Source organism: Petaurus breviceps, unplaced genomic scaffold, assembly GCF_028583685.1.
Source record: "Petaurus breviceps papuanus isolate PSGF00001 unplaced genomic scaffold, PetGlider_PUasm1.0 207, whole genome shotgun sequence".
NCBI lineage: Eukaryota > Metazoa > Chordata > Mammalia > Diprotodontia > Petauridae > Petaurus > Petaurus breviceps.
The window spans coordinates 30,148,050-30,173,390 of NW_027185850.1; the positions used below are offsets into that span (position 1 = coordinate 30,148,050).

Consider the following 25,341-nt stretch of genomic DNA (forward strand, 5'->3'; position numbering starts at 1 on the left):
GTGTTTAAGCTGAGTCTGAAAGAAAGCCCAGGAATTCCCAGAGAAGAGGAAAGAGGCATTTCAGTCATGGGGGCCATAGCAAATGGGATGAATCGGTTCTAGGCGCCACATGATGATGAAGGGTCTTGGGAGCACACCAAGGGAGGATTAGGGAAGGAATGGGGTATGTCCAACCTGGGAAGGAGAAGATACGGGAGTCAGTGTCTTCAAGTATTAGAAGGGCTGTTGTATGGAAGAGGGCCTAGATTTGGGGTCACAACTAGGTGCAGTGGGGGGAAGGTCCAGGTGGAACAACCTGGGCTTTTGAGGTACAGAAAGCTCTCCTCAGCAGAGTGGCCAGAGTGGGGCAGGCCGTCCGGAAGGCAGGTTCTATCATTCAGTTGTCAAATCAAAGTGGGGACTAATGGCCAGGTCCCAGTGAATGCCACAGTGAATCCTGTGGCAGGGCTTCGGCATACTTGAAATTATAATTAAATATGAGATATGGTCATTGTTTCCAACCTAACAAAAACATGCAGTGAAAAAGTTTGAGGGATTAAACAACTTCATGAGATTTGGTATTTACACTAATCAGGACCTCGCTGTGTCCTTGGTCAGGTGGAGGTGCCTCTTCCCCCTGAGCTGCTGTCATTCTGTGACTGTTTTGTAAAAACTGGCTAAGAATTCTGCTGGCAACAAGGAAGGACCAGAGAGAGTGTTGTAGACATCCAGGATAGCCAGGCAGGCCTGTGGGGGTGCTGCCTCCAGGCTTACTATGGGGCCAAGAGAGAGAGAAGTGATGAGAGATGAGGCTGCAGACAGGTCATGGCTAGCCAGGCTTTGGGAGCCACTGAAGGTTTTGGAGCAAAGGAGAAGTATGGCCAGATCATTCTGGCAGCATGTGAAGGCTGGACTGGAGGAAGCACAGGAGGACAGCCCTCTTCACTATTCCCAGGTGACTAGAGAGGAAGGCATAGGCGTCAGGGATGGGTGGATGGGTGGATGGAAGCCTGGATGGATGGATGGATGGATGGGTGGATGGATGGATGGGTGGATGAAAGCCTGGATGGATGGATGGATGGATGGATGGATGGATGGGTGGATGGGTGGATTGAAAGATGTTGATTAGGGGCTTATTATGTAAACAGTAGTACTGTATAAGTGCTAGACATAGAAAGAGAAAAGCTAGATAGCCCCTGCCCTCAAGGAGCTCCCACTTTGATTGGGGGATGTGATGCTCATGGAAAGTTTTAGCTTTAAGTCACATAGAGAGATCCAGTGGTCCTCAAAATGCAGATCGATGTGCTACCCCCTCTTTCTTATAATTCCCACTGACAAGTAAAACATCCTAATTCCTAATGCAGAACTGTTGAGCAGGGCCAGGGACTTTGGGGGGAGAACTTCCTTTTCCTAGTGATCAGGAAGAGAAAGGGAATTCAGCCATGTGGGAGAGGCTGCAAGGGAGGGCTTGGGCAGAAAGTGGCATGGACAGCCGTTGGAAGGCCATGAGGGTACATGGGGCAGCCTGGGGGCCAGTGAGGATGAGCCCCTGACAGAACAGGTGGAACACCCAGCTGGAGAATTCAGGCCAGAGGGCAGGGCTGGAGAAGGGGTAGGGCAGGTCCTCATCGTCTGCATGAAGGTGACAGAGAGGTGAGGCCTGGAGACCCAGCAAGGAAGAGCACTCCTCAGGAGATTTCCACATCGGGGTCCAGGAGGGAGGAAGTGGAGAAGTCACTTTTCATCATCAGCCCTTCTGACTTGACCAGTGAAGGAGGCAGATGCAGCTTTCCCCCTCCCATGCCCCATTAACAAGGCAGCCCCTTTGGGATCTTTTGGAGATGCCTGGGGAGGGGGAGGAGCCAGCAGCTCACCCACCTGGAACAAGCCACCCCCCACTGGCAGGCTGCACCTGGAACAGCTGGAGGTGCTGCAAGTCAGGGCCAAGTCCTGTTGGCAGCTGTCTCTAGTACTCATCTAGGCAGTGGGAGGCCCTCTCTCTGTGCATCTGGGCTCCAGGCTCCCTCCCCTGACTCTCGGCTGAGAGGCCAGTGGCCTTCTTTATCTCCTGGCCACCCTGTTCTTCTCTCTGGTTGGTCACACCCTCCAGGGCCCTTGCTGGACTTCTTTTCATCCCAGACCCAGCTAGCCATCTTTGCCAGCATTGTCTTCAGGCTTCAAAGTCAGGCTTGTCTTGGGACCTCCTTCCTGAGCCCCCAGTGTGATCTCTCCAGTGTTAGGGCCTTAGGCCATCCCCAGGATATGGGTGGTACACTGCCCTTCCATCTCCCAGTCTTCTGCCACCCCTTCTCTCTGCTTTGTTCCCCTTCATCACGTTCCACCTGAAAGTGATCCATGGCCCCGTGGGGCAAACGTGACCTGAGCTCACTCCTAAGGGGACGAGCTTGAGCAGAACTGGTCAGAATCCCTCAGGCCTCTCCCCCAAAGCACCAGTGCTATGATATACATCCTTTCCTGGCTTCCTGGGCAATCTCTGAGGTCCCTCCCACCCACAGCTCCCCACCGTCCTCCCTCTTCTAAAAGTCCAGGACTCAGTCATTCCCAGAGACTCAGTGATGCTTTTGGAGCCACCTTCTTTTCCAGGCTCATTGAGGGGCCAGGAATGTGTTTTGGATAGGAGTAATGAATGTCCCTGGGAGGGGCAGGCATAATGGAAGGGAAAGGATGTTTCTTGAACTGCTCCTACAGCTGTTGATTGAACCCCAATTGAGCTACAAAAGGAATAATAATAGGTTTAGCTCTCAACAAGCCTTTTCCCTTCCTTTTCTAGCCAAGAGAGTGAATGAAGTGATCGTGGGCAGTGACCAGCTCATGGAGATCTGAGGTTGCCAGTATTTACATCTCTCCTTCGAAGTCTCCCAGGACCAGGCAGAGGCCCAGTCTTTGCCAACCACAACCACTTTCCTGTCTGGCTCGATTTGTGTTGATCTCCCAATAAAGATGTGTCTCCAGTGGACTCCACTGACTCCTGGCGCTATCCTGTCCTCAGACACATGACCCTCCACCAGTAGGACTTCACCATGAGGACCACACAGAGGCTGGTGTTGATCAGTGACACAGCCCATCTGTGCTGATCTAAACAGAGGTTCTCCTGCCGCCTGGGCCCTGCTCAGCCCAACCCTCCCAGGACCCAGCAGCTTCCGGCCCCTTTCCTGCCTACTAGCCTAGGACCAAGCACTCCCAGGGATTAGCTCTTAATCCTCCTTCCCTAGCTAAGAGAAACCTCTGACCCTGTGACCTTGGGGTGGGGGCCCCCCAGATCAGTTGTACTGTTCCTACTGGCAACTTGTTGAGCCCCGACTTCTTGAGCCCCATCTCCCCTGAGGCTGCAGTTTAACAATGACTGGCTAAACTGGTTGGGATCCAAGGTCAGGCTCTTGGAGGGCTTGCTGCTAATGGAGCCAAGTTAGAAAGGCCGGCAGGATTTGGCTAGTGCCCTGAAATGCCCAGTTATTCACTAGCCCCATCCCCTGAATCTCACACAAGGCAGGTGGGCGGGGGACCCTGCCCCTCTTTCTCCTTTTCTCCCTTTCTTCCTACACAAGATAGGAGTATGGGGAGGTTTCTTCTCCACTTTTATGACCTGCAGGTGTTTGGTGGGAGATAAAAGTAGTTCCTGGGGTGAGATTTCATAGCCCAGAATTATCAAAGTGAAGGTCTTCCCAGTGGGTGGCAGTAATTAAGAAAAATAATTTTAAATAATAGTTTATACATCACTGCAAAAATCCCAAGGCCTGGGGAGTTAACTCTTGCTAATCCGGCTTGATCTTGACGCTAGTTGTTCCTTCCCTAGAGGAGTGGGAGGAGGAGCTGCCGCCCCACCTGACCTAGAAGGGGCCACCCCTTATTTCCTTCTGTTCTCTCAGTTCCCAGGGGTGACCCTAGCCAGTCAAGGGGGCAGAGTACAACATCTGGGATCTAGAAAGAAGTGTTGGAGGGAGCCTTGTTTCTTCCTGCCTCCTGTGACTGAAGGGGCCTCAGAAGGCATCTTAGCCCAACAGTTAGATTTTACAGATGCAGAAAATGAGGCCCAGAGGGAGAAAGTGGCAGGGACATCCAAGGACAGCTAGCCACACTAGTCAGACCATATTTTCTGCATTTCTGAATTCAGTTCTAGGAGCCATATTTTAGAAGAGGGTGACCAGGTGGAGAAGGATCTCAGGATCCACTGAAGGAACTGAGGCTGTTTAGAGAAGATCAGACTTAAGGGGACATGATGGCTGTCTTCCATCATGGATCCGCTTGGCCCCAGAGGCTAGAACCTGGAGTAGTAGCCTGACTGTCAGGAAGCTTCTAACCAGAGATCTCCCAAAGGAGAAGGGGCTTTCTTGGGAAGGCTGTCAGCACCTCCTCATTGCTGGACAGTAATCCTTGTGGAGATGCTTATCAGGTTGGACTCCATGGTCTCTGGTGTTTTTTGGGTCCTTGAATGTGAAAACACTGACTTGATTCTCCCAATGAGGCCTCCTGAAGGGCCTCTCCCTTCTGTCCCTTGGGCTGTTGTCACTGACCTCAGGTACCTGCCTAAACCCACTCAGCAGGGGCCAGGGATCCTGAGGGCAATGGTCAGGGCCCAGAGGGAATGTTGGCATCAAGCCCCTGAAAAGCTTTTCCCCTCCAAGAGCACTGCTAGTGTGGTCTTTAACATTGGGCAGGTACTCCTTAAGTGCCTCTCCTGAGGGGAAGATGTGAATGGGGTGCTGGCAATGCTACTCCATCTCCCCCCCTGCTTTGTCCAGGAGCATTTATTGATCACCTGTCACAGGCACTGGGGCTGCACAGGTGAGAGGGACAAGGACCCCATTATAAGTAACGAAAAGTGAGCAGTTTGCAGTAGATATGAGGGGGAGGTCACTTCTGCCTGGGGAGTGCCTGGAGCTGATCCTGGGAGGACAGGTGTAAAGAAAGGTCAGGGAGATGGGAAAGTCAGGATCAGAGGTCCTTAAGAAGTAGCAAGAGTAAAGCTGGAAGAAGGTGGAAGCTGGATAGTAAAAGGCCAGATTTTTAGAGTGGGTGCTTAAATCAATAGGCACTAGAGAGCCATTGAAGGTTTCTGAGCAGGATAGCGACAAATTCAGACCCTTTAGGAACCTCTCAAAATAGGCCCAGTAAGAGACCATGAGATCAGGGAAGAAGGGATGGATGTAGGAGATGGCAGAGCTCGAGGGTGTAAGACAGCGTTTTTTTCAATTGATTGTGAGGGAAAATTCAGAGATGACTTGGCAGTTCCGGCCAGACAGAAAAACAATCCCTGGCTTTTCTGTGTTGCTTTATCCAAACATGATCTCATTTGACTCTCTCAAAAGGCCCAGGTGGTCGAGGAAAAGGGTGGTGCTTCAACTGGCAGAACCCTGTCAATAAAAGGAGTAGATTGAGGGAAGAAGGTGTGTTTGAGAAATATTGAACTCAAGAGGTCAATCCGAAATCCAGCGAGATATGTCCGCATCAGGTTGAGCAGCCTACAGGCCCCTGTTGTCCTTGGGTCTGCCTGTCAGTCTCCCTAGTCTGGGCTTCAGCTACACAGGACCAGGGCTCAGCAGGCCCCTTGGTCTTAAGGCTCTGGCGATAGGATGGGAGCTCATGGGGGAGGGATTGGAGCCTACCCTGCCCAGAGTCGCCTAGGTCCCTCCCTCCAGGGCTCAGTTCGGCATTCTGGGAGCTGAAAGAGGAAAGCCCTGGGGGCTGCCAGATGGGGCAGTGGCTCAGCTGGGACTGCAGCTGCTTCCCCCTTCTCCAGAATTCTGGCTCGGTTATTAACTTGATAACAGGAAAGATGCTGACTCCACTTGTCCTGCTTCCTCCCAGCCTGGCCGATACCTTTCACCCGCTTGCAGATAGCAAGCATCCTGGGCTAACTTCTCTGGAGAAGGCTCCTTGGGAACAGAACTGTATAGGCTTCTCTGAGCCTGAGAGTGGGGGTGGGAGGGGAAGACTCGTGTATTTCCCCATTCTCTCTCTCCCTCCCCCAGTCGCCAGCCCCGAGGGCCCATGAGCAGCCTGAATTAAAGACTTTGCCCAGGACTGAATGACTGGGGTTTTCACAGCCCTTCCTGGGGTGAGGGGAGGCCAGGGGAGCCCACCAGCTGGGCTATGCAGGCTCCTGTGAAGGGGAGGGAGGGGGAGACCTTTTTCCAAATGGAGAGTGAGTAATTTGCCCCCAGCCCCCCTCCCCAAAGTGGCTGGTGGTGTCTGCCTTAAGCTAGGCCTTTGTGCTCGAGCTAAATGGTTAATTGTGTCTGAGGAAGATGTCCCAGCTCCTCCAGGCAGCCAGACCACCCAGGCAGTGGGTTGGAGAGCATGCCGGCAGCATCCCCGGGTTGTGGGAGTGGCTGGGGCCACAGAGGGAGGGAGGGAAGGGAAAGAGGCTGGGAGGCCCCCACCCCATCGGCCAGCCAGGATGCCTGCCCACACAAGAACCAAGCAGGAAGTACATAAAAAGAAAGCCAAGTCTTGTGGCTGCTATTTGTAGGGGACTTTTCTCTAGCTTCCTCAGCTGGCTTTCTTGGGCTCTTTGATGGGAGTGCTTAGGGCTGGGCCTGACCAGCCTTGGATGAAGGAAAAACCAAAACCAATGAGAAGTCCCTCTAGTCCCTGGCCCCAACAAACAACAAACCCAGTGGCCCCTACTGCCTTCTGAGTGTCCTGGGCAAGCCTTAGGTGCCAGGCCCAGACTGTAGCAGCCTAGCATGAGCCACCCTAAAAAGTTTGCTTTCCTGGAGGGTACATGTCATCCTATACCCCCACCCCAATGACCTCCACTCCCCTACACCATTACGCAGAAGCTGGCCCCCAAAGGGGACCCCACATTTTTAGAATCCTTGCTGCCTAGAGGCAGGGGAAGGGGGTTGATGTAGGCTAGTTAAGACTGGACCCCTTCCCCGAAAGTGAGAGGAGGTGGGTATAACTAGAAACAGCTAAATGGAGCACTGAGTTCATCCCCCTCATTTCCCTTGGCCCATTATGCCCCAGGGTTTTGGTTAGTTCCCCTTACTCAGTCACTTGTGCAAGTCACTGCCCAGAACCAGACCAAGACCTGACTCCGAGGCTGACCACGAGGTGGGAGTAGGGTTTCTTGGTATTCCCTCTATGAAAGTGTGAGTGAGTGTGCAAGTGAGGGTGTGTAAATGGTTAAGTGTATCTGTTAGTAATAAACCCTGTAGACAGGATGGGGTAGATGTCATTCCAAACCTGACCAGTGTCTGTGTTTGGGCTCAGCTGAAGAAACCAGGAGTCAGCCTCCACAACTCTGGCTTCAACCAAATGGAAGGACACACTCTCCCTCCAACAATTCCTTGATCTTCTGCCTTTACACCTTTGCTCCTGCTGTTCCCCCATGTGGAGCATTCTCCTCTCTTAGCCAGCTATACAGATCTCCCCACCCCTACTCCTGTCATGGGAAAGGTGGAAAGATGGGGGGGGGGGCAGTTTGAAGTTCAAGATCAAGAGCTTAGACTTGATCCTGAAGGCAGTGGGAAGGTCCTAAAGAAGTGAGGAGTGACATGATCAGAGCAGTACATTATGAGTAGAGAACCTAGAGGCCAGTTAGAAGGCTAATGCAATAGTCCAGACATGAATGATGTCAACCTTACAGGGTGTTTGGGAGTAAATATGTTCACATGATAAAGGCAGTTTAAGGTGGCACAGTGGTCAGAAGTCTGGATTTGGAGTCAGGTGAACTTGAATTCAAATTTAACCTTAGACACTTACTAGCTAGCTGTGTGACCCTGGGCAGGTTATATAACCTCTACCTCAGTTTCCTTACCTGTAAAATGGTGGTTACAAATAGCACCTACCTCCCAGGGTTGTTGCGATTACCTTAAATTTCTATATGGGTGCTACTATTATTATTGTTATTATGTAAACAAGTAAATATAGGATAAATAATTTGAGGAAAGAATAGCAGCATCTGGGGGAATCCTTAAAGGCTTCATGTAAGAAGGTGCCTGAACTCAGCTTTGAAGGAAGCCAAGGATTCTCAGAGAAGGAAATGAGGATGGGGAGAATCCCAGACATGGGGGAGACTTTGCTCAAAGCCACAGGGGCAAGGGTTCTTTGTCAAGTCGGGCTACAAAGTAGAGGGCATATGCAATGAGCCTGGAAAGATTGGCTGGGACCAGCCCTCCAAGGGCTTTAAATAGCACAGTGGATTCTAAGTTTTTTGTTTTGTTTTGTTTAGTTTTTCTGGAGGCAATAGGGCAAAGGCTTTTTGAGCTGGGAAGATGAAGTCGAGGGTCTCCCCAGCAAAGTGATCCCTTATTCATTCAATAACATTCCAAGCGTCTGGTATGCCTAGGGCTCTGTGGGGACCAGAGGTGGATGAAATAGCGGGTCCCTGCCCTACAGAATTTACCTGCAAGTCTCATAGTAAGTAGTCCCCTCCTTCCAGACAGCAATGTCAATGAAAAGCAGAAGAAAAAAATGAAAGCAAACGCGGGGTGACTAAAAGTGGCCACAAAGAAAAGATGAGAAAAAGCACCTCATGGGTTCCTCGCAAAAAATGGGGGGCTACGGATGGGGAGCACCACGTTTACTATCCGACCTGATTAGTTGGTTAGTTTAACTGAACTCATTGGATTAACTGTTATAAGGTGGGACTGGAAGAGAGATAATGAAAAGAATTAAAAATGGGTGGCCAGGTGCCGCATTTAAAAGAGAGCACCGGCCCTGGAGTCAGGAGGACCTGAGTTCAAATCCAGCCTCAGACACGTAACACAAAACTAGCCGTGTGACCTTGGGCAAGTCAACCCAAATTGCCCTATCTTCCCCGCTCCAAAAAGAAAGAAAAAAGAAAAACAAGATCAGCGCAAATATTGCTTTGTAAAGAATTTTTTTTTTTTAAAAGAGCGTTTGTTTTGTGGAATTGAATTGAGATGCAGTTAGTGGAATGGCAATGAATGGAGGCCCTGAGCCAATCAGAGACCGGACTGCTGGGGGGAGCTGTCCTCGGTACCGCCTCCCGGGTCTCTCGGGCCCCCTCGGCTTAATCCAGGCTGAGTCTGGGAGCACCTGGATGGGGCGGGGGCAGGGAGAGAGGGAGGGGGATCCCGGAGGAAGGGGGGGAAACGGGGGAGGGGCTCTACCTCCGCCGCCGCCTGGGTGGTCCCGGCCCCGCCCCGCCCCCCGCGGCGCCGTCGCCTAGCAGCGGGCGAGGCCCGACAGCCAATGGGATCGCGACCCTCCCCCGGGTCCGCCTCCTCCCCTCCCTTTTCTGGGACCGCGACTGCTGCGGGCCGAGCAGAGCAAGCTGAGCCGGGTGGCGTTGGGTTGGGGTCGGGGTCGGCTGCGCTCGGAGGATGGAACCGGAGCCCGAACCTGAGCCGCCGTGCCGGTAACGCGGGGCTGCCCGGCCTGGCATGGCCCCGGGAGAGCTGCTGACCTCCGGCCCCGCGTCCCCCGCGCAGGTGAGCCAGCCAGGGGAGCGTGACAGGTGGACGCGCGTGGGCGTGGACGTGGAGAGGGAGGCAACTCAGCTACATCTGCCGCTTCGGCTGCCGGGTGGGCATCTGTGGGCACGCGTTCATGTGGCACACCGGCTCACCCCGTGCTGCCCCATGGGGCTCTCTCTTTGCCTTTCCCTCGCAGGGCCGGGCCCCCCTCTGGCTGCGCGCCCACGTGGGCGGCCTGCTCTTTAGCCTGGGCTGCGCGATCCAGCGGCACTGTGGCAAGGTGCTCTTCGTGGGTCTGCTGGCCTTCGGGGCACTTGCGCTGGGCCTGCGTGGGGCTGCAGTGGAGACAGACCTAGAGCGCCTCTGGGTGGAAGGTGAGACGGCCTGGCCTGGCCTTGGTGGGGGAGTGGGACACGAGGGGCAGTCGTGGATTTGATGGTCCATCCCTGCTGACCTGTCAAACACAGGGTGTGGGCCCGCCAGCGTGGACCTCAGCGGCTTCGGGCAGAGGCAGGCGGGAGCAAAGCTTCTCTTCCTGGTGGAACCATCTGATCAAAATGGTGTCTTTGTTTTTAATAAGTTCAGCTGGCTCCTTCTTTCTCTCCTTCCGGGACACGGTGGTTCCCCCCACACTCCTCCTTCAGTGGGAAGGTGGCATTCCTGCCTCCCTTCCCCTGGTCAGTCGGAGTCTCACCCCTCTTATCAGTGCTGGGGTTCAGACCAGATGGTTCTTTCCCAGTGTGTGCTGCCTCCTCCCAGCCTGGCTTGCCTCAGCCTCCGAGTTCACTTGAGCCCCACCGCTGCCTGGGTGGTCCCAAATGGCTCTTGGATTTCCTGCCACAATAGAAGCCGCCTTCCTCCCCTCCCCTGCCCAGTTCCATGGGGCTGCTCCCCTCCATGCAGCTCAAGTGGCCCCCCCACCTGCTTCCCAGGCTCAGCAAGGGGCCTTGTTACTAGAAGAAACTTTCCTCCTCCTGGGTGGCACCCAGCTCCAGGGGCTTTTCTGTCCCTGGGACAGGACCCCCCTGAACCTCCATGGTCCTTCAACCTGTCTGGCAGGAGGAGTACAACTCTTGGTCAACTCTCTACAGCTCGGATTTAGAGGGTCCCCAAGACACCCCCTCTTATCTCTTATGCCCTCTACCTTCAAAGCTGTACCAGCTTCGGGCTGAGGCTTTGCTCTTGGGTCTCCTCCTTGCCTTAAGGGTGGGGCCTCAGGGATCTGACCTACCCCATCACTGTCTGGAAGAGAGAATGAAGCCACCTTGGGACAAATAGGGCCTGGTTCCTGGGGCCTCCTGAACTGGGAGGAGGGGCATCAGGCTGTTTCAAGTAGTTTCTCTAGGTGCTTTCTGCTTGTCTCCTATATTCTTGCTCGGGTACCCAGTACAAGGGCTGCTGTCCCTCATTCTCCCATCTCTGAGTATACACAGACCTTTCTGTCTTCCCTTTACCTTCAAAATTAGCCTGGTTATCCAGCTTCCCCAGCCATCCCACACATCTCTCACTTCCCTCTTGGCTGATGTTCAGCCTTGTATCTCTCTTGTCTCACAGCTATCTCCATATGATAGGCCCTTCTCTTCTAACCCTGAGACTTCACTTGGTCTCTCTATGGCACTTTGACTTTTCCTAATTCTTCCCATCCCACTGACTTGCTCACGCAGGTTTGTCTTTTCTTCCTGTTGCCCATACACACTCTGGCTCCTTTCTGACCACAGTGGGGCTACTCATGTTACCCTGATTGTAGCTAAAAAATAAATTGCAAGAAAAACTTGTGATGTAGCACGTAGTGTTGGGGACAAATGCAGGCACAGGACGCTGGGAAAGGGGGCTTAGGATGGTCACAGTAGAAGTGTGAGGAGTGACTTGGGGTGTGAGTACTGGTAGCATTGTGTTGGTAGCATTGATCCAGTTTGGGATCTGTGGACCTTAAAGTGAGGAAAGCATTGAGAGAGAAGGCTAGAGAAGGTAGACTGAGAGATGGGGGACAGGCCTTATCAGGCCCCAGATTGCCAGGCTGATGAGTCTAGATTCTGACTGTAGCCAGTAAAAAGCACTGAAGACTTTTGGGTGGAGGAGGTAAGTCAGAGCTGAAGTTTAAGTAGGAAAAGCCAGATGGGTCAGGAATGTGTTGTGGGGGTCCCAAGACCCAAACTGGGGTGGCAGCAGTGGGAATGAAGACCTGGGTGGTCTCTCTGGGAAGGAGGGTGGCGTTCCTAAAGCCTGGAGGCATGGGAGGGAGGGAGGGGCCAGAGAACACCCAAAAGCACTGGGGGAGGGGAGAAGGGGGAGAGAACTGGTTTGGGAGGCCCTGCTTATGGAGAAGTCTTCTTCTTGGGTTATGTACCCCCTCATGGGCTCTTATGGGTCCTGTCTGGGTGCTGGGGTGGTGGAGCCTGGCTTAGGGCAGGGGATGTGGTATGTCCCATTCTTTAGACAGAAATGTTGCTACCTACCACTGGTGAATCCATTCCTTTTTGTACTGGAGAGCCTCCTTAGGCCCATCCGGGGCTAGCCCCAATACAGGTTTTCCTTGCCACCACCCATATCGTAGATTCTCGGGCATTGCCAAGGTACACAGGTTTAGTGAGAGTCATTGGTGTGAACAAGAGGCTAAGGAAATAGAGGACACCTTAGACCAGTGTGGTGGGTCCGAATGGGAAGGTAAAGGGCCCAATGACTGATCACAGCTGGAGGATAATGTTCAGGTCTGCCACAGTTTAGGAGAGACCACAGACTTATAGATGTGGAAGTTGGAAAGCAGCAGCCGTCCCACCCCTCATTTTATAACCAAGGACTTGAGGCCCAAAAAAGTCGAGGCATTTACCCAGGGGCACAGTAAACTGGCCACAGTTCCTCTTAACTCCAGATCCCAAAGGATGCTGCATAATCTGGGGAGCATCCCAAGGAGGCACAGATACTAGCATGCTGAAGGGCCTCAGAGAAGATCAAACTTGGAGGGATTTGTGATGTTGGGGATCATAGCACATCATAGAGAAGAGGGGACACCAGACCTTTTCAGATGCAGAGATTGAGGACCAGAGAGTTCTGTGACTTGCCCAGGGTAATCCAGCTAGTTAGTACTGAGGGTAGGATTTGAACCCAGGTTTTCCTATTAGTAGCAAGTAGCTACTTCTAAGATTTGCCAAGTAATTTTCTTGTGTGTGTGTGTGTGTGTGTGTGTGTGTGTGTGTAAACTCATTTGATTTTTACAAACATTTTGTGGGGTAGGTGCTATTATTATCACCCCCATTTTATAAATGAGGAAACTGACAGAGGGGTTAAACATTTTGTCTGGGCTCACACACCTAGCATATGTCCAAGGAAGGATTCAAACTCAGGCCTTCTGATTTCAAATTCTGTGCTCTTTCTACCAGGTTAGCTTGGAAAAGAGATGATCCTTGGGATGTGGGCCTGAAAACTCAGAGGAACATAGCAGCTGAACATGACAGTGAAAGTATTAGGGTTCATGAAAGTCAGGGGACCCTGGGGAACATACATTCAGTTGGAAGAATTGAGTAGGAGTGGGGTTGCGGAGCAGTACAGAAAGGCAGATGGAGACGCTGACCCAAGGTGGCATCAGCTATCTATACAGGAAGTAGTGAATTTCTCATCTCTGGGGGTCTATCAAATGAGAGAATATTTGCACAATGCTTTGCAAACTATATAAATGCTAGCTAGTTCTTATTTAAGTAGATACTGGACACTCACTGGCCAGGGTAGCTGTCTCCGGAGAATGGACTGGGTACTTCTGAGGGCCCTAAGGGCTCTGAAAGTCTATTGCTGGGACTGCCTTCATCATCATCCTTTCTCTCATTTCATCCCTTCTCTTTCCCTGACTTTCTCACTCTCCATTCACTAGTTCCTTCCCTTCTGACTGGGAGGGAAGCTGTCCCTGGTCAGACCTCATCTGTCCCCCAGACTAGTTCTCAGTGTGGTGGACTCTCATCTCACTTGCTGTTTGCCAGCCTTCTCTGGGGGGACCCCAGGGCCCTGGAGTCTCCCCTTCCTCACTGCTGTCTCACTGAAGTGCTCTTCAGCCTTTGGCATTCTTGCTGCCATCAGCCTTACTCCAAGAACTTTTCTAGAGCCCCCAGGTCACTTATACAGGTCCAGACTCACTGGGGAGAACCCCAGACCTTCGTTTATCTCCAGACAGACAGCTCTCTGTCCCTCTTCTTACATACCACAGTCATCTACATGCCTCCCAGCAAAGCCTGGTGTAGGAGGATTTCCCAGATGGAGCCTTTTTGGTGCCCCTGTGGCACTTATTCCGGTGATCCTGCCTTGGATGCAATGACGCTATTCTCTGGGTTTTTCTAAAAATCACTTTTTCCCTACATGTCCTTACCTTTCTTCCCTCTTGTCTCCTTTTTTTTTTCTTTTTGGAGGGCAATTGGAGTTAAGCAACTTGCCCAAGGTCACATAGCTAGTAAGAGTTAAGTGTCTGAGGCTGAATTTGAATTCAGGTCCTCCTGACTTCAGGGCCAGTGCTCTATTCACTGTGCCACATAGCCACCCCCTCTTATCTCCTTTAAGAAAGGGAGTGGTACAGAGGGCATTGCCCGATGCCTTTATAATTTCATTTCCCTTTGGTAGCTTAGAGCTGGCTGGGCCCCAGTAACTCTCAGGTCTGCTTCCTCTATAGCACACAAAACTCATAGCCATTCAGACTCTTTCTGCAGACTTCTTATGCATGGGAACTGGCTGCCTTCCTGAGTAGTCAGCTACTCTTCAGGGAGCACTTATCATGAGGAAGGTTGTCTTTACACGGAGCCCTTTCACCTCTTTGCACCCCTCCTCAATCCTGGTTTCCAGTTGTCATCATCATTCCCTGTATGCGCAGAAGACTCTCTTCCCTGAGCTTCCACATTGCATCTGGTGGGTCAAGAATTGTACCTGGAGTTCAGATCATTCCAGCTGCATGACAATGGGCAAGTGACCTCTCTCTCAGCCTCAGTTTCCAACTCTGTAAAACAGGGTTAATAACACTTGGGATATGTGCTTCCCAGGGTTTGTGGTGAGCTCAGTTCAAATGGAAGTGAGTTTTTAAAATAATATTTTAATTTTTCTCCAGTTATATGTAAAGATAATTTTAACAGTCCTTTTAAAACAACTTTTGAATTCCACATTTTTTCTCTCTCTCTCTTGCCTTTCCCCCTCACTGAGACAGTAAGCAATTATATATATGCAATCATACAAAACATTTCCACAATTGTGGGGGAAAACCCCCCCAAAAATAAAAAATAGTATGCTTTGATCTGCATTCAGCCTCAGTTCTTTCTCTGGATGTGGACAGACAGCATCTTTCATCATTAAGTCCTTTAGAATTGTCTTGGATCATTGTTGCCAAAAATAGCTAAGTTATTCAGAGTTGATCATGATACAATGTTGGGTTCTGTTCACTTTATTTTGTATCAGTTTGTATAAAAACTTTCCAAGTTTTTTCTGAAATCTGCCTACTCATTATTTCTTATAGCACAATAGCATTCTATTACAAATGGAAGTGTTTGTAAAACAGGGAGGAACCTTGAGGTCTTATTGTATACCCCGGAGATATCCCACCCCTTCCTGTCCAGCTGAGTACTTTCTGACAAGTCTCTTCCAGACTCTTCTGCCCCGGTTCAAGCCCCCTCTGTGTCTCTGCTCTGGCCCTACGTACTGACCTCATGAGCACTTCTGAACCTTGAACTCTCTCCCTCCCTCCACTTTCTTCTATAACTCTCTGGTCTTAGGCATATAGACTTTGCTTCTCAACCTTCCCTAGCCCCACACTGTTGAGTGAAAAGCCTTGGGATGGCTCAGTCTGAATTCCAGAGCCTTCCACAGTCTGGCTGTCCAGTCTCATTTTTTCCTACTGTGACCCCATTGACCTCTGGGATCTTCCCAGGAGGTGCCTCCTGTCCATTTTTTCTTTCCTACCCCCCTTGGTCCAGTGGCCTCCCCTCTTAGTATCCCTGCCTAGAGAGCTCATGCTGATGTCCTCAGCCAAGCAGCGATCCTGGCCACAGGCAGGTTTGGCATTTGTGTTTGTGTTTGTGGGGTTTCTGTCTGTGTTTCCTCCCTTTCTGCTAAACTGTGAACTCTTTAGGAGAAGAGCCAGCTGGGTTCCTCGTATCTCTCCCACCACTATGCTTAGGATAGGGTGCTTGCCATATAGCGGCACCAAGGTCAGGACTGGGAGGCTGGAGTAGGCTGGGATCACCGGCCCCTGGGGCTGACCATTATGTTCCTCTTCCTCTTCCTCCTTCTCTGTCTGGAGACAGTGGGCAGCCGGGTGAGCCAGGAGCTACGTTACACAAAGGAGAAGCTTGGGGAAGAGGCTGTGTACACCTCCCAGACCCTGATCCAAACTGCCCGTGGAGCCAGTGAGAACGTCCTCACCCCTGAGGCTCTGGGCCTCCACCTTCAGGCTGCCTTGGCAGCGAGCAAAGTCCAAGTTTCCCTCTATGGAAAGTGAGTCTGGCTGGGGCCTGGGCCAGAGTGGGGGGGTGGGGTCCCTGAGCCAGGAGGACTCAGAGTTTGGGGTGGCCAGGGCCTGGGAGAGGGGAGAGGCCTCAATTCAGGGGCCCTTCCTCCCAACCTTTCCATCTCCCCTGTTTCTAGGTCCTGGGATCTGAACAAAATCTGCTACAAGGCAGGAGTCCCAGTCATTGAGAATGGGATGATTGAGCGGGTAAGTGGTCAGGGGAGCCGGGCAGGAGGCAGTTGGGAAAGAGTAGAGGAGGGAGGCTGGCGACCCAGGCCTCCTGGAACCTGACCAGGGCGAACGTTTGCTGGCAGATGATCGAGAAGCTGTTTCCCTGTGTGATCCTCACCCCACTGGACTGCTTTTGGGAGGGAGCCAAACTTCAGGGAGGCTCTGCATACCTACCGTGAGTGACGTTTCTTCCCTACCCTGGCCTGAGGGGGCACCTGGCCACCCAGTACAGGGGAGTAGCCCAAGGCTGCAGCCAGGCCTCTGGGTATCCTCATCCTGACAGAAGCTGTCCTCTCTGGGTATGGTTGGGAAGTAAACCAGATGACAAGTGCACGTAGCCATTGGCCAAGGCCCCTCTGTTCCCTGCCTCTGCAGAAGGGCAACCCATGTATGTGATGCATGGCAGAGTCTGTCTCTGGCCAGACCTATGGGCATTGGTCTGGGTGTTTAGGCATGTGTGCACATAGTGGGAATGAGAACCATGCACGAGCTCCTCCCTAGCCAGGAGCCCCTACCGAATCTTAGCCAGTCAGGCCTCCACCTCTGCCTTATACCTTCACTGTGGGGTGGGAGCTTTGGAGGATCTGTCCTCTGTCCCCCAGAGAGAGGTAGTTATGCAAATAATTAAACAAGTGAATTTAGGGGGAGAAACCAGAGCAGGAGTGAGGGCCCAGGGTAAGAGTGGGGATTCACAAACCTTCCTCCCCCTTTCTTGGTCTAGGGGCCGACCTGATATTCAATGGACCAACCTGGACCCTGAGCAACTTCTGGAAGAGTTAGGCCCTTTTGCCTCCCTCGAGGGCTTCCGGGAGCTCCTGGACAAGGCCCAGGTGGGCCAGGCCTATGTTGGGCGGCCCTGCCTGCATCCTGATGACCCCCACTGCCCAGCCAGTGCCCCTAATCACCATAGCAGGCAGGTATGTGAGTGTGGGAGGGAGGGATCATGAAAGAGAACCCAGGGACCCCTGCCCCAAGGGCCACCAGCCTCACTCATCAGCAGAGCCCATGGTGAGGACCAATCCCTTTTGCCCTGGCTTCACTTGAACTTGGAACTTTTTACTTAGAGATTTAACTAGGAAATTAAGAGAAAAGAGTAGAAAGAAAAACAAACCAAACCAAGAGATGTTTGAGGACCCAGGCCTGGGTCCCCTGCCTCCACCTACACCAGGTTCCTGAGCTGGATGGTCAGTCAGGGCCCATCCAGGCCTGCTCTTCTAGGTCTGGGATAGTCACAGACTACTTTATTTACCAAGGGCTTTCTAAGTGGGTCCAACCACCAAGAGACCCCAAAGTTTGAGAACACCTGGGCTAGAGCATCCCAGATCTTCCCAAAGGAAGGAGAGTTGTCAATGTGCCAAGGCCCCTGGCCATCAAGCCCTGCCCATCTACTCTGCCACCCTGGGGTAGAGCCCACCCTCCTGGTCTTCTGCAGGTCCCAGACATTGCACGGGAACTGAGCGGCGGCTGCCACGGCTTCTCACGCAAGTTTATGCACTGGCAGGAGGAGCTGCTGCTGGGCAGCCCGGTGAGGAGCCCTCAGGGCCGGCTGCTCAGGTGGGGAGCCCCCGAGGGAGGGGGGGCATGGGGTCTCTGTGGCTCAGGGGCTGCTCAGTGGGGGTTGGGTCACTAGGGCTGGGCAGCCGGGTCAGTGACCCCCTCTGCTCCCTTTCCTCTCCCCCAGTGCGGAAGCCCTTCAGAGTACCTTTCTGCTCATGAGTCCTCGGCAGCTGTATGACCATTACCGTGGAGACTATGAGACCCATGACATCAGCTGGAGTGAGACCCAGGCAGGCGCCGTGCTCCAGGCCTGGCAGAGGCGCTTTGTGGAGGTCAGCGGGGTGGGACGGAGACCTTACACCTGCCCTTTCCACCCATCCTTGGACCCCCCATGCCCCCATCTGACCACTGTTACCCCTTTGTCCCCCATGTGACCACAGTTACCCCTTCATGCTCCCCTAACCCTCACACCCTCTTCATTCCTCTGTCTGACTGCCATTCCCTCTTCATGCCCCCCGATCGCCATGCCCTCTCCATATCCCCTCTGACCACCATGCCCTCTCCATCCACCCCTCTGACCACCGTGCCCTCTCCATCCCCCCTCTGACCACCATGCCATTTCCATCTCCCCTCTGACCACCGTGCCCTCTCCATGCCCCCCTCTGACCACCGTGTCCTTGCCCCTTTTTAGCTGGCACAGCAGTCGGTGCCCCAGAATGCGTCTCAGCAGATCCACGCTTTCTCTGCCACCACTCTGGATGACCTCCTACGCTCCTTCTCTGACATCAGCGCAGTCCGTGTGGCTGGTGGCTACCTCCTCATGGTAGGTGGGGCCATGCCAGCTTGAGAAGTGCCCCATCACTCAGGGCTTCTTGGAGCAGGGATGGCCTGGTGCCTCCCTGACCCAGCCGTGTCCCCTCTCTCTCTTCCCTTAGCTTGCCTATGCCTGTGTGACCATGCTCCGTTGGGATTGCTCCAAGTCCCAGGGGGCCGTTGGCCTGGCTGGGGTTCTGCTGGTTGCCCTGTCTGTGGCCTCTGGCCTTGGCCTCTGCTCACTATTGGGTATGACCTTCAATGCTGCTACAACCCAGGTATGGCTTCTTTCCCAAGGGCCTGGAAGGTCTAGGTCCTATCCCTGGAACCTCTAGTCACCGATGCCCCCCTCTCTCTGGCTCTTCCACAGGTGCTTCCATTCCTGGCCCTGGGCATTGGGGTGGATGACATGTTTCTGTTGGCTCATGCCTTCACTGAGGCCCCGTCTGGCACCCCCTTGCAGGTGAGCCCCTGGCTGGGTCCTGTTCTTCCCACCCTGATCCCAACACCCACCCCTTGCGGCAGCCCCAGTAACAGCTTTTGTTCCTGGCAGGAGCGGACAGGCGAGTGTCTGCAACGCACGGGCACCAGCGTAGCGCTTACCTCTGTCAACAACCTGGTGGCCTTCTTCATGGCTGCCCTCGTCCCCATCCCTGCACTTCGTGCCTTCTCCCTACAGGTGAGGAGCCCAAGGCTGCCCACAGCGGGAGGGGGGGAGGGGAAAGTAGGAGTGGAGCCCCTGTGTCTCTGAGCCCCCTTACCCTCCCTCCACCCCTCTAGGCTGCGGTGGTGGTCAGCTGTAATTTCACCGCCGTCCTGCTCATATTCCCGGCCATCCTCAGCTTGGATCTGCACCGGCGGCATCGGCAGCGGCTGGATGTGCTCTGCTGCTTCTCCAGGTATGTGAGGGGGGGCTGGGGGGAGACCCCTGGGGGGCACAGGCTTCCAGTTCCTCACTCTGCCTCCCCCTCCAGCTTGTGCTCTTCCTGCTTCTGCCTCAGTGGTGTAGATGGGCATTCAGCAACAAGGTTGTGCCATCCTGGAGCTGAGTCCCTCCCTCCTGCCCTGTGTCCCTCCCCAACAGAGGACATGGATATGTCATGGGGACCCTCCCATGTCTCTTCCAGCCCCTGCTCTTCTCGGGTGATTCAGATCCAGCCCCAGGAGCTAGGGGAGGTCCAGATGCCCAGAAGTGGGGCCCATCTGACAGCTACAGTCCAGGCCTTTGCCCGCTGTGATACTGCTGGACAGCACGTGGTCACCATCCTGCCCCCTACAACACACCTGGCACCTCTCCCCACTGAGCCTCTGGGCTCCCAGCTCTTTGGCCCCATGGGTTCAACAAGAGACTTGCTGGGCCAGGTGGCTGGGCCAGGACGGGGGCAGTTGTGCCGGACGCTGCCCTGTGCCCGCTGGAATCTATCTCGTTTTGCCCGCTGTCAGTACGCACCCCTGCTGCTGCAGCCACGAACCAAGGTACTGCTAGTGACAACCATGGACTTAGCTGAGTAGGCTGGGGGTGGAGAGGGTCAGTCAACCTTGAATCTCTGGGTGATTCCCTGTGCCTGCCCAACCTTCATAGACATTCTCCCCCCAGGGCCTGGTCCTGGTGCTGTTCGGGGCCCTGCTGGGCCTGAGCCTGTATGGAGCCACCTGGGTGCAGGATGGGCTGACTCTGACAGATGTTGTGCCCCGGGGCACCAAGGAATATGACTTCTTGACTGCCCAGATCAAGTACTTCTCCCTGTACGAGGTGGCCCTCGTGACCCAGGGCGGCTTCGACTATGCCCACTCCCAGCAGGCCCTGCTGGATCTGCACAGCCGTTTCAGCGCCCTCAAGTCCGTGCTGGCACCACAACCTCCCCGAAGCTGGCTGCATCGCTATAGCGCCTGGCTCCAAGGTGAGGTTCCAGGGATGGCTGGGGTGGAGAGGGCCCAGAAGGCTGGGATGACTGGCCTTCCTTGACCTTCTGTCTTCCATCCTTGCAGGAATCCAGGCTGCCTTTGACCAGGACTGGGCAGCCGGCCTCATCACACGCCACTCATGCCGCAATGGTTCTGAGGATGGTGCCCTGGCCTACAGGCTGCTCATCCAAACGGGAGATGCCAAGGAGCCCTTGGACTATAGCCAGGTTAGTGGAAGCCTGGTCCAGCAGGCAAGGAGGGGCCCGTCCGACTCAGTCCACATTCATGAAGCACCTACTATGTGCCAGGGTCCGCACCAAACCTCTCATCCAGTGATCGCTCACAGCCTTCCTACTGAGGAGTGCTAGTCCTGAGGGGAAGGGGTTTAGGATGCAGGCTGGCCTCTCCCTCCTTCCCAGTGCGGAGCTTCTGGGAGGGAGATTGGATCCCACCTTCAACCCTCCCTCCCCTCCTAGTTGGACAAGCGGAAGCTCGTGGATGCAGATGGCCTCATCCTGCCTGAGCTCTTCTACGTTGGGCTGACCGTATGGGTGAGCAGAGACCCCTTGGGCCTGGCTGCCTCCCAAGCCAACTTCTATCCACCTCCCCCTGAGTGGCTTCACGACAAATATGACAGCACAGGCGAGAGTTTGCACAGTGAGTGGAGAGGGCCTGGGGGGCAGGCAGGCTTGGGAACCCGTGCTGGTTCCTGCATTCACCCAATCTTCCTCCACAGTCCCTGCGGCCCCACCCCTGGAGTTCGCCCAATTCCCCTTCCTACTGAGTGGACTCCGACAGACAGCGGACTTTGTGGAGGCCATCGAGGGGGCCCGGGCTGCCTGTGAAGAGGCAGCCCAGGCCGGGATCCGAGCCTACCCCAGTGGCTCCCCCTTTCTCTTCTGGGAACAGTACCTGGGCCTTCGTCGCTGCTTTCTGCTGGCTGTCTGTGTGCTGCTGGCCTGCACCTTTGTGGTCTGCGCCTTGCTATTGCTCAGTCCCTGGACAGCTGGCCTCATTGTGAGTGCCCCCTTCGCCCCCACTTCCACCAAATGCCTGGCCTAGAGCAGCAGTGTTCCCCTCCTCTGTTCCCCTTAATCCTCCTCCCTTTCCTCCTCTCTCCCAGGTGCTGGTGCTGGCCATGATGACTGTGGAGTTATTTGGCATCATGGGCTTCCTGGGCATCAAACTCAGTGCCATCCCTGTGGTAATTCTTGTGGCCTCTGTGGGCATTGGCGTGGAGTTCACCGCTCATGTGGCTCTGGTAAGTGGATGGTCTTTCCCCGGAAGCCTGGGACCCAGGAGGGCTATGTGTTGGCCCAGCTTGGAGCCAGGGTATCCTAGACAAATGATACCCTCTCCTCCCCATGGTCGTCAGTGGAATCTTACTGTCCTCAGAGACTATTGACTGGTGGCTGAGAGCCAGCCCTTGGGGGACGGGGTTTCCTTGTGTCCAAGACTAGGTTGGGTTGGTTTTCTGAGCCATCCCAGCTCTGCTTGGTCCCAAAAGACCCCAAGCAAAGCTGCTTCCAGTCAGGATGGGCTGCTTCTGGGAGGAGTAGCCTCCCCCTCCTTGGAGGCCCTCTGCCCATTTGTCAAAGACATTGTACCAGGATCCCTGATTAAGTCCTAATTGGACTAGGTGCCCCCAAAGGCTCCTTAGTCTCTGAGATGCTGGGACTCAGTCCTCTCTCACCCCACCCCTAGGGCCTGTCGGATCCCATTAGAGCCCCAGGCCCCAATTCCCTGCTACACCCTTGGAGGCTGCAAAGGGGATCTCAACTCTCCTCTTCCTGAGGCTCTCCAATAGCCCTTGCCAGCTCAGCCTTTGAAGGCCTCCCCTCAGATTATCCCTAGAAGTGTTGAGCCCAGAGGCTTAGTTCAGGCCCATTCTGGGCCTCTTCCTCCCCCAGGGCTTTCTGACAGCCACAGGCAGCCGGGATGTGCGTTCAGCCCAGGCCTTAGAGCACATGTTTGCACCAGTGATGGATGGGGCCGTGTCCACTCTGCTGGGCCTGCTCATGCTGGCTGGCTCTGACTTTGACTTTATTGTAAGGTATGGCTATCCCCAGCCCCCTGTGGCTGTCCCCTTCTCAGGCTCTGGTCCCCAACAAGACACATTTCTTCCTCCCCAGGCCCTGGGCAATACGGGCACCACGTGGTGCTCCCCTGGGTAGCACGCTTCTTATACCAGGACCCCTCTGTCTCTTCCACCAGGTACTTCTTTGTGGTGCTGACGGTTCTGACGGGCCTAGGTCTACTTCACGGGCTTGTTCTGCTTCCTGTGCTGCTGTCCATCCTGGGACCCCCATCCCAGGTGATTCCTCAACCCCCCACTGTGGAATCCCCCTCTCCCCCTCTCACCTCCATCATGTGGCCCTTATCCCAGACACACACACATCCATTGTTGCCCCATTCCCAGTGGGCATCTTGGCATCCCTTGCCCACAGTCCAGGGACCTCTCTTGCCTGTCTCTGCTGCCCTTCTCCCCTCTCAGAGATGAATAAAGAGCAGGAGGGAGCCCAGCTCAGCTCAGCCCTGAACCCACATTTATGTTCTGTTTCCTCCAGGTAACGCTGCCAGATGGAGGGAGCCGCCTGCCCCGCCCTGACCCAGTGTCACTGCCCCTCAGTCCTCCTCACTTCTTCCTGGGCTCGAGCCCAGGCTTCAGGGGTCCTGAGACAGGAACAGGGGATGCCCCCAGCACCTTCATCCTGCCCCCAGCCCATTCCCATATCTTGGTGGAGGCCAGCAAGGACCCCAGCTTCCCAACCATCACGGTGAGAGTACTTGACTGGGGTGGCAGGGAGGGCAAACAATTTTGGCTGATAGCCCGCCGGGGCTCAACCTGCCCACTCTCTCTCCCACAGGTGGTACAGACGTACAAGGACAGCCCTCCTGGCCCTGGCCTTCCCTCCCTCACAGGCACAGCAGGAAGTGAGGCCCACTGGGGGCCACATACAAGCCCAGGAGCCTTTACCACTCTGACAGCCTCTGTCACTGTGGCCCTGCACCCGCCACCACTGCCAGGCAGCTATGTCCAGGAGGTCTCTGAGGAGCCCAGGCACCCTCTGGCCACAGAGCCCAAGGGACCTGGTCCCCGCTGCTAGGATGGGCCTGGTAGCATCTATGCAAAGCAGCCCTGATGCTGTAGTATCACCTGCCTCCAAGGGAGGAGTGTGTGTGTGTGTGTGTGTGTGTGTGTGTGTGTGTGCGCGTGTGTTCGTGTATGTGTGTGCGCTCGCTTGTGTGCCCACCTGTTCAGGTGTCCCTGAGCACCTTGACCCAGGCCCCTCCACAGCTGCCCTGAGGGGCTTCAGGGAAACCTGCCCAGGAGCCCTGCCCTTTCCTTCAAAGGGTGGGAGCCCCAGCCAGGGGTTCAGTCTGTCCATCTGTGTCTGTGTCTGTACCTGCCCCCCTCCTGCCCCAGAAGTTATTTATATGAAGAGGTTTATTTTTGTAAAGCTGATGGCTCAGCTGTAAATCTTATTTTTAAAGAGTAAATATATACATATCTATTCTCTATACCCTCTGGAATGCCTCCTGGTGCTGGGGGGAGCAGGGCAAGCAATGCTCAGGAGCCAAGGTCTGAGCACTGTCCCCTGGGGCTTGGCTAAGAGTTGGATCTGCAGCCCCAGAACCAAGGCTGAGCTTGGGGGCCCCATCTCAGCCCTTCAGGTAGTAAGTGACTCCTTCAGGATAAACCAGGAAGGCTGAGTCTAGTTATGGGGAGGGTCAGCAGCCCTGGATATAAGTCTGAGACCCTGCTCTGTTGGCCCCAAGGCTTCAAGTACTCAACCAGCTTTCCTCAGCTCCCCCTGCCCCTGACATTCAGTGGGAGTTCAGCCTTAGCACATCTCACCCATCCCTGACCTGACAGAGGAGGAAACTGAGGCCTGGAAAGGGGCTGGGCCTTGCTGTCCACCAAATCTGTGGCCTGGTAGGGTCCTCCCAAGGCAGGGCTCCCTCATAATACACATGCTGTGGGTCAATTCTCTACTGATCCACAGAAGTCAGCCACCATTTCCTTGGCAACCTTGCTGGAGCCACTTGGCTCCAGACTCCTCAGGTTCAGAGCCCAGACCCTACTGACCCTCAGCTTGCACCCCCAGGCAGGGAGAAGGGCTCACAGCTGGGCCTTCTAGCTCCCCAGGAGGAGGCTGGGCACTAGACTGGCTTAGCGATGGTACCCAGAAGGTGCCGGTAACCAGGCTCACTGCCTCTCTCTGGGCCACCCCGACACCACGTGCCCCATGGACACAAGCTCCAGCCCCCAATGAAGGCTAGAAGAGGTCCAAAGCAGGCTTTGGACCTAGAGGCTAGAAGATCAGAGTTTAAATTCCACTTCAGACATTGGCAGTGTGACCCTGCACCAGCTAACCTCTCTGGCCTCAGTTTCCTCATCTGTAAAATGAGGACATAGGACTTGGTGGCCTCTGAGCCCATCTTCCAGCCTTAGAACCAGGCTCCTTCACCACTTGGAGCCTGTTTGTGGACATGATTGCCACACTAGAGAAGGTCTTAATTTGCTTGCCCATTTCCATGGCCACTGAGGTCACAGTGGATACTGACTCCAACGGGAGGCAGGTCTCTGGTCAGTGACGCCAGCACACATGCCTAGGACCGTAGCATCCCTACCTAAGATGAGGTGCTAACAGGCTCCTTTAACAGATAGCCAGAGCCATCCCTGGCAAGGCTTCTGCCCCTGGTGCCCTCAGGGAGGCACTCCCAGGGGCTCAGCTGCTGATAGGAGGCTGCCAAGATGTCAGGAGTCAGCACGGCCCCCTCCCGCCCCACGCCAAAGCTCCAGGTGTCTGCCAACCCCCTTCCCCTCCAGCCATGTCTCTGAGTGGTCCCCACTGCACACGCCTTGGAGCTTTGGCACTTGGGTACCTCCTCTCCCATCTGAAATGCCTTCCCCCCAGATCTGCTCCCACCTCCTCCAGAGAACTGTTCTCACAATCATCTCCTTCCTCTAGACACCTCATCGGACCCTGTCATCCCCACCATCTACAGTGTGTGCCCACATTTCCTCTGCTCTCT

At 54.4% G+C, this 25,341-nt stretch overlaps 2 protein-coding genes across 3 annotated transcripts in view; both read left to right on the forward strand.

Moving 5' to 3' along the window:
• Positions 1-2,956, forward strand: part of LOC138165043 (translation initiation factor eIF2B subunit gamma-like) — a 91,363-nt gene extending 88,407 nt beyond the window's left edge. The window contains exon 12 of the mRNA XM_069093140.1: positions 2,771-2,956. Coding sequence (XP_068949241.1) covers positions 2,771-2,823 — 53 coding nt within the window. The 3' untranslated portion in view covers positions 2,824-2,956. The remainder of the gene's footprint in view (positions 1-2,770) is intronic.
• Positions 2,957-9,238: 6,282 nt separating this feature from the next.
• LOC138165044 (protein patched homolog 2-like) lies at positions 9,239-23,823 on the forward strand. 2 transcript variants are annotated; one of them, XM_069093142.1, is made up of 23 exons: positions 9,239-9,401; positions 9,583-9,760; positions 15,653-15,842; positions 15,993-16,062; positions 16,170-16,261; positions 16,808-17,003; positions 17,519-17,640; positions 17,768-17,915; positions 18,275-18,406; positions 18,519-18,674; positions 18,767-18,859; positions 18,950-19,075; positions 19,177-19,295; positions 19,524-19,872; positions 19,994-20,297; positions 20,386-20,528; positions 20,778-20,958; positions 21,038-21,318; positions 21,425-21,562; positions 22,212-22,354; positions 22,516-22,615; positions 22,869-23,078; positions 23,169-23,823. In XM_069093142.1, the coding sequence occupies exons 1-23, from the start codon at positions 9,354-9,356 to the stop codon at positions 23,406-23,408; spliced, it is 3,759 nt and encodes a 1,252-aa protein (XP_068949243.1). In that variant the 5' UTR covers positions 9,239-9,353; the 3' UTR covers positions 23,409-23,823. The 2 variants fall into 2 exon arrangements, 1 of the variants encoding a protein (XP_068949243.1); XR_011169251.1 differs by lacking the exons at positions 18,519-18,674; positions 18,767-18,859; positions 18,950-19,075; ... (9 more) ...; positions 22,869-23,078; positions 23,169-23,823 and having other exon boundaries at positions 17,519-17,611.
• Positions 23,824-25,341: the final 1,518 nt, after the last annotated feature.